Below are 8,603 nucleotides of genomic sequence, written 5' to 3'. Positions count from 1 at the left end.
ATAAAGGAAATAGCTTGAATGAATTTTTGTTATTGTACTAAGGGACTTAAATGTGAGAAGTTCCGTTTCCGGTCATAAATTTCCTTGTAAGAGCTTGACGGTTTCAATAAGCAACTTTCTCCTTTATTTGTCTGTCATTCTGGTCATGAATGGAGAATTACGACAATCATATTTCGTTTGACGTTATGGAAAGAGGAGATATTCTTCGAGATGCCGTGCTAGATGGGGATATAGCACAAGTAACAGCAGCAATTGAAACGGGCACCTGTCGTCTCGAAGAGCCTGATGCAAATGGCCGGACAGTGTTACATTTGGCAGCATGCCGAGGTCACACTGGGATTGCGCGATTGTTGATAAATAGTGGATGTGAAATAAATGCCGAGGATCGCCAAGGAAACACGCCTCTTCATTGGTGCGGTCACATTGATACCTTGGAAACCCTGGTGGAAATGGGAGCTAATTTGAACGCACGGTCTGCATCATTTTTTGACATATGAACATGGTTGCTTCTTCTGTCGTGTGGAAAAGATTTCCACCCGTAACCCCCGTTTTTGTTTTAAATTCTATGTCTTGTAATAGATGGTTTTATAGAAGACCTACCATACCTAACCCTAATCCTAACACTAAACCCAAGATAATGTTAAATCTAAAACCTAAACCCAATCCCCTAGAAATAATCATAATAAACAGATTACATTTCAAGCGGGGGTTACGGGTGGAACTCTCGCCCAGTTTACTGGGTCATGCTGTGCAGCACCATCCAGTGCCATGGAGCAAATATCTCATTGTTGCGCCTCCACCCTCCTTGGGGTTAGAGCTTGGGGTTAGGGTTAAGCACCCTTAACGATCCTTGGGGTTAGGCACCCTTTATGATCTTTAAAATAAGGGTCTGGTACCCTTTCTGATCTTTTGGGAGCACTACTTAATCTGAAAATGTGTGCCTGGTAAAGTGCAGTACTCTCGGTACGCTTTTTCACATACATGATTTGAGTGTACTTAGTTCTGTGTATTCCAGGGTATATACATGCTATGCGAAGGCAGGAACACAACATTTAGCTGGCTGAACTAGTTTTAGTTTCTCAGCTATATGTTGCCCTTACTGTACATGCTGTATAGCTCCAGTGGCTTTAAGTCTGGTTTCTTCTCCACTGTCACATTTGTACCAGTAAACACCCCTTCACAATCCTTAGGGAGCTGTCAAACCCTTTATCATGTTTATGATCATTATAGGGTCAGCTACATATAAGGACAGGAGGGGAGAAACGTTTTAGTCAAGATTGTAAACTGATGTTTTGATTGGCAAGAGTGGTCCTTAATGAGCATAACTGGCCCCTTGATCGGAAAGAGGACCAAAAGGCTAAGGATAGTGGTCGTGGTAACCTACTGTAATTCTAACACAACTAAGGATTGGAAAGGCACATGAAACCATTGAATCAAAAGCCAGTCAACATGGTCAACACTCAGCCTGAACCCATTCGCACTGTAGTAAGCTGCACCCAGTAAACTGCATTGTTCACTGGTAATGCAGTAACCTCGGTATTGATTTTCGGAGCTCTCTTAGCATTTGAGTTTTGAAAATCTAGCCCCGGGTCATTTCTTACTCTCAGGTCATTTCGTTATCCAAAATACTTTTTTGTGCCCAGAACTTATATTTGTTATTAACAAGCTTGTTGATAATATTACATGAAGGCATTACATGAAAATTTGAATTATTATATGAGGAGTCAAGTTGATTATGATGGTTATAGAAGCACGTTGCCAGAAGTATCCATATTCACATCAGCATCAGAGATTCTGTCATTTCATGTACTGTACAAGAATGACTGTAGCCATGACAACATAATATTGCGAAATGACACAAAATTCAAGATTTAACTCAATACCAAATGGATTGTTATCTTTTGTAGAGGTGTTTGTTGGAAGAGTAGTTCAGACTTTCCTTTTACTGTTTTTGTATGTTGAACTTCATTCTGCATATGCTGTACACCATTTATACATCTAGATATTTCATTTAAATATTTGGTGAATATGAAGACAAGTGGTTTGTTTGTGTACTTGCCTTGGGGTTATAAATTCTATTTTGTGCATTCAGCACTGATTGTGATAAGTTTTTTCTTAACATGTTTGATGTATGTAAGTGAAGAATTTGCAACTTTGTATATACTTCTATAAACTATACATTACTCAGATAGTTAAAGCTGAGTGGTAAATAGCAGTAATTTTGAAGTTACATTGTTAATTTGTTCCAGAAACAAGATGGGCTTCACCCCAAAATTATTAGCACAGAGACGAGGAGTCCCCAAGTGTACTCTTGAACTGTTTGAACACTTTGAGAAGGAGAATGCATCTCAGGATTCCCACACAAATACCACAACAAGCAATGTCAGTCCAACCAAACCCTCAGTAATACCAAGTGTTTGGTATGAATTCTATTGTGAAATGGGCCCCCAAAACACCTGCCTTCTAGTCTTAGGCCTTCTTGGGTTTTCACTTTATCTGGCCTACATCCTGACCGGTCTGCATCGAGGATATGAAGAGAAGATCCCACTGGATGAAACCAGCTACAAGATACATCTGTGAATGAAATGGCACCTCTTTACATACAGGAATGTCTTGTTCAAAATGGCTTATCTGTGCTTGTTTACCCAGCTGAAAATTGGTACCAGGTGGGATAAGTCATGTGACTATTGACCTCACAGGCAGCTTGGGTTATCCGGATAATAATAATCAGACTGTAGCACTTGGAGCATGTCCTTATTATTATCAACATTCAGCCATTCAGTTTTGATTTGGACTCCTGCCTCCATTGAAGATTGCTGAAATGCCAGTAACTGAAGTGTTGTTATGTGGTATAATCTGAGAGTACGAACACTAACATTTAATTTCTTGGAAGCTTGTTTGTTTTTGTCCATTTTAATGCAAAAGTAGCCACGTGGTGGTCAAACATGTCTAAGGTGAAGCATTGGCTGATGCATTTGTCCTTGGAACATAGATCTGTGCCAGGATTTGGTGATAAAGGTTCCACACCATCCAGATCATGGCTGCATACAATGTGGATTATCGCTCTGTATCATCCTGAACCATGGATCTATATTCAATGTATCAACCCTTATTGTGATTTTGTCAGGAGCATACCCATACTCCCTGTTTTCACTAAAGTTTGAAATGAGTTGTTTGAAAGAGATTTCACCCATACAGAAAGTTTACATGCTGTGATATGACTGGGTGAATGGTTAGCACACCACAGTAGAGAACAAACATGTATATGCAGTGTATGAAATAAGGCGGTTCAACCGCCTGAGATGGGCAGTCTAAAATTTACAGCTTACCTGCCTGGTGGTCTGGTAACAAAAAATAGATAATGTGTTCCCTTCACCTGACAATCTAAGTGAACTTAGTCTCAGTGTTATTCGTTACACTTCACCACTGAGTCTAACAAACCCTAGTAGAAGGCCGCGTCAGGTAGCTTTTGATCAACCAATGACCCTCCAATCAAACACGAGACGGTTAAATAGATTTAACCAATCAGACAACAGCTACTATTTTGGGATCGGAGGGACTTTCAAAATATTCAGGTCACTGACACAAATCTCTCCACAAATAGTTATTTGACCTACTGCATATATGCTTTTGGGTTTATGTTGACATGGTTACCATTAGCTAATATTTCCGCAAGATAACATCCATGAATATTGCCCAAAACACTATTTTCAGCGACTGTTTACTCACCGTTGTCATGGTTGTTCATACGCTGTGTGCATCACCCAGAAGCAAGCGCACGCTAAATAGCATTCAGAATTGTTTGGGTAGAAACCTTTTCAAGATAAAAAGTTCAATAGGTATGTGCAAATGTGCACTTTCGTGATTGGATAAGCTGTGTTCTGATTGGTCAATCTCAAAGGTTACCTCCCGCGACCTCCCGTAAGGTTTTGTTAGACTCAGTAGTGGAGTGTAACGAAAAGTACTGAGGACAAGTTTACTTAGACTGATTCACCTGAGTAAATTTATCATATCTATTTTTTCAGTTGAGCTTCAATTGTTGTTTGAACACTGAACTATTGCATCACAAGCTCAAAGCACTGCGTTGATGTAACAAACAGCAACAGCTATCAATATGCAGTGTTCTGCAAATGTAGTAAATACACATTCATTGTAAACACAATTCAGTTATTTTCTTTGGATTTTCTGGTCTGAAGTTACCAGCCCTGATGTCTGGCTTGATTTTTCGCTTATTTCACACACTGGTATATGTAAGTGTATGATGAGATTTCACCCATTTATCTTAAACCCACGTGTTAATGGTCAAAACCAAGCCAGTATTATTAGTTTTAAGCCAGAAAAATTATCTAAAGATAATGAATGATGCGTAACCTTTAAATTCAAAATGTGCAGTTACTTTAGTGTTCTAATTGATCAGTAAAATGATAGTATATTCCCAAGAAACTTGCCACACAAGTACATCAGAAATTGATGAGGCATGTAATAAGGTGGGGAAGCATGTGGCAAAGTAAGGAGGTGTGTCAAAGTGTGAGGAGGCGTGTCATGTCATGTCTGAAACATGAGATATCAAAAAGTGAGGAGGGATGACACAAAGTGAAGAGGAATGTAGCAAAATGAGGAGGTATGTCACAAAGGGGCCAAGCACTTCAAATGAGAAAGTACATAAAAAAGTGAGGAACATAGAAGTCCGACATAGAGGAAACCTTGGGCACCTTTCCATCAAGGAAATGTCCTCACTGATGTTTGAGAAAGGTATTATTTGTATTGTGAGTTGAATTTTTGTGTCATAACTGTTTGTATTTGTCAACTGTAAGGTGTACAAATGATAATAAAGTTTCTCAACATACATCTGAAGACTTAATTTGCATTCTTGTGAAGATACTGGTAAAACTTGCCCCCAATATCTGAAGCTCATCAATTGAGCTGACAGATGATCAGCTGTGTGTAGTGATGCTCATGCTGTCACCCAGGGTTTCATGCTCAGAGAATATACTTTCTGAAGTGATATGATATGGTAATCCCCAATTCAGCAGAAACCTCTACTGTGGCTTAAGGAGACTGGATTATCATCACCACAGCTCTGAGCAGTATTACCCTAAACATATGGTTCTGATAATAGAAATCTCAAAATTAGTTAGATTGCAGTCTGAGATTCTGTTTTCTCTTATATCCAATTTGTAGTATTACACAATGCCATTTTGTCATTGAAAAATGAAGGAAAACATTTGTTGTGAATGAAAGTGTGTAGGTTTAAATCTAAGCCATGAAGACAATAACAAAACCTCATATATGGTCTTTACCCAATATAACGGTAATACTGTGCAGTCCTACTGTGCAGTAATAATTCATATAACATCTCAGTTATGCAAATGATATTGAATATGTGAAAAGACCCAAGGGTTTGGATTCAGAGTGAGTGAGCATGGTTTTGCAGTCCAAAATCCATGGGCTTAACACATTGTACCTATAAGGGAATCAAACTCATGCCTTCTGTGACTGCTTTGCCTACTAGGCTACTGTGCTCTTCTCCAAAGAAATTCTCCAATGAAACTGGGAAACCTTTGGATACCTTAAGCAGCTCATTTTTGACATGGGCTTATCTGTATGAATTTTTTACTGCTGTCTGAGGTGCAACAACTTTACTGAACTAAAAATATAAACTAAACATACACTCTTCCACCGAACAAGCCACATATAATCATAACTCTTCCATCATATTTTCTTCACAGAGTCAAAACGAATAACTAAGGACAATGGCAGTTTATTTAGTAATATTAAGTTACAGAGGCTACTAATGTGACTTATTTTCAACAAAGGCATGCACAAAAAAAGAAACAATACTATTACATGTCCAGCTGAATGGAATACATGGATGGTAACAAGGGCGTAATAAATAACTTTTGCAGTTAAGAGTATCAGTATTCAATGTTGCATATACTGAGATCTGTGCTGGCAGAGTGCACAGGAATCCCCAAGACCATTGTTCAATTTTCAAACTCTCAATCTTTGGACATTTTTCTATTTTGGAATGCCTCAACATAGCAGAAAAACTGACCAACAAGAAGGCAGCACAAACTGACCAGACAAACAAATGAAGGCAATTTATCAGTCTGATGATCAATATGGAGCTTGATTTCATTGATATATTGTCCTTTATGTCCTGTAACTGGCAGCCACTTCTGTTCATGTTGTATTGTTAGCAAGAAGCGGATTTTTCTGTTCATGTTCTTGCACTGATCAGGACCAATAGTTGATTCTGCTGTTATTGGCAACATATTGTAAGAAATTACTCATTATATCTGAGTACTCTTGACATTAACACCTCAAAGCTGAATTAAGGATTGACTTAAAGCAAGTCAGTTTTTGTGGAAGGTTTAAGTCTTTAGAGATGCTGACTATAAATAATACCTTTAACAAAGGGCTCGTACCTTAACAGGTCAAATGTGGTAACAAAACAAGTCCATCCTTCCTACTACACTTCTGTAACTTCAGTAACTTCTACAACTTATTCGTTGACTTTGATAAATCACAACATTAATAAAAGAGATAACTAGGAAATAAGATTTCTAAGACTTGACTTCCTGTTCGAGAACAAATATTTAAACGCTTAATTTGGACAAAATTTGTTTCCTTCCATTAATTCATGGACAGAATCAATTGAGGTCACGATCGACAACCAATATTTGATAAAGTTCATGACATAAATATTTCAACAACATATTCTCGAACTAGTGAGTCTGAAACATGAGAATATTTTGTATTACGATGCACACAAGTAACAGACTGGCATCAAACAATACTTAAGTGTGAATACTAAAGTGATGTGAATACTTTGGTAAAGTCTAAAACAATATTCTATGATAATAAATATGTATATAATGCTAAAATCTGGTTGTAGTTCGCAGGAATATCACATCTGTCAATTTTCAAGAACAATATCTAAATTTGAAATTCATAAAATTCATGAACTGAAATTAGTTCAGTGTTATGATAAAAAGATGGAAGCTTATTAGAGTTTTTACTGAAAGAACATTTAAACATTTGACCACAAGAAATTAAAGGTTTCAAAGTGTTTTAGAAACAGAATTTGTGGCTACACTCTTAACATCAGTCAATCTGTAAGTGAATATTTCTTGTGGCTTGTCTTAAACAAAATTCACTATGATCTGTTCACTAGACCAGCAATGATCTTCATAGACATTCACAACTACGAACCTCACAGTATGACTAGCGCATTTGTTTCATTCACAATGGGAAAATCTGAATATACCAGTAATAGATCTAAAAACATGATGTACATTTAACTGATTATTCCTACTGACCCTGTACTTGAAAAATATGACGTAGAAATACACTTTTCTTGTGATAAAATTCAGACATCCAATTTTATATTCAATATAAACAGTGACAATGGCATAAAATATCAAATAAATTTGCACAAAACAATAACATGTGTGAAATAATACTGTGAGAGACATACTAACCCATGCACCGACAAATCCGTACACTCACCAAGACAACGGGTGTGAAAACCCACCTTACATACATGTACATAGAACAAGAAAACAAGGACACGGTTTGATTGTAACTTAAGAAGACATTTTACCTAAGAAAGGGAAGATCTGGGTCACAACCGGTATTCAGCGACCCATGGTGGTACATATGTGGACATGCTATTCTGGTTAACTGACATAATTTGGTTAACTGACTAAACGGTAAATATGTCTTTTAACAATTTTTCACCAAATATCAACCGTTATATCAACCGTTAAACAGTATTAATATCAATGGGAGACTGTATTATGACATAATTCACATGCTACATTTCATATGGACATAAAGCTCAATTTCAGGGTCTCAATTTGCCCCCATGGTGAGTTGGTGTTACAGTCAGAAATTGTGATAAGCCTGAAACTCATTAATACCATTTGAGGTAACACTAATATGTATAATTCTTAATTTTGCTTCAAACTGGTTCATCCTGGATATAAAAGATAAATATAGATAAAAGATAAATATTATGAGTGCAATCTGATGGCAAAATTATGATACATGTGTTGTATTGCCACTCATGATACGGACACATGTTGCAACTAGCGTCAAAGGGTATAGCATCCAAGTAAAGATGTCAAGTGTCAACTCAAATTACAATCAAACAGTGCCAGTGATAACAATGCCTCTGACCAAGAGTACACGATGATGAAATGACTAGAAACCTCAGCATCACCACCATGACAAACAGCTGATGAGTATTTTGTTAGAAGCTCTTAAACACATAACCATAACCAGGGATGCTTTCTCTATATTCTTCATGGAGCACCTTGAAAAAGCTGGAGCCATTGACAAGTAACACGAGGAAAGTTCTCTGACCCATTGTGTGAGTGAAGTTTTGGCACCATTTCTCTTTAAAAATGAAAGCTTGTCAGTAAAACTGGAAGATCGATATTCATATTTATATTGATACATATTTGTACACTTGAGTATGGACTAACTGGTGTGGCAAAATCTACATGCAACATGACATACACAATAATTAACAATGTCTCCATATATAGCATGCATAACAATGACTAGGAATGGCATGCATACACTAAACTACATAG

At 37.3% G+C, this 8,603-nt stretch overlaps 1 protein-coding gene across 1 annotated transcript; it reads left to right on the top strand.

The window, feature by feature from the left end:
• Positions 1-81: 81 nt before the first annotated feature.
• Positions 82-4,848, top strand: LOC137268614 (ankyrin repeat domain-containing protein 46-like). Its single transcript, XM_067803189.1, has 2 exons — positions 82-472; positions 2,250-4,848. Exons 1-2 carry the CDS (start codon positions 150-152, stop codon positions 2,578-2,580), a joined length of 654 nt encoding a protein of 217 aa, XP_067659290.1. The 5' UTR covers positions 82-149; the 3' UTR covers positions 2,581-4,848.
• The last annotated feature ends 3,755 nt before the right edge of the window (positions 4,849-8,603 follow it).

Source organism: Haliotis asinina, chromosome 16 (genome assembly GCF_037392515.1).
Source record: "Haliotis asinina isolate JCU_RB_2024 chromosome 16, JCU_Hal_asi_v2, whole genome shotgun sequence".
Taxonomy (NCBI): Eukaryota; Metazoa; Mollusca; class Gastropoda; order Lepetellida; family Haliotidae; genus Haliotis; species Haliotis asinina.
Note: the sequence above shows the minus strand (reverse complement) of the source record. Positions and strands in the feature narration are given on the sequence as shown.

What these genes read in the sequence shown, in the direction of transcription:
- LOC137268614 (XM_067803189.1), top strand. Translation starts at nt 150, where the DNA reads ATGGAGAATTACGACAATCATATTTCGTTTGACGTTATGGAAAGAGGA. An exon ending in GGAGCTAATTTGAACGCACG is followed by an intron (nt 473 to 2,249) that starts GTCTGCATCATT and finishes AATTTGTTCCAG; the next exon opens with AAACAAGATGGGCTTCACCC.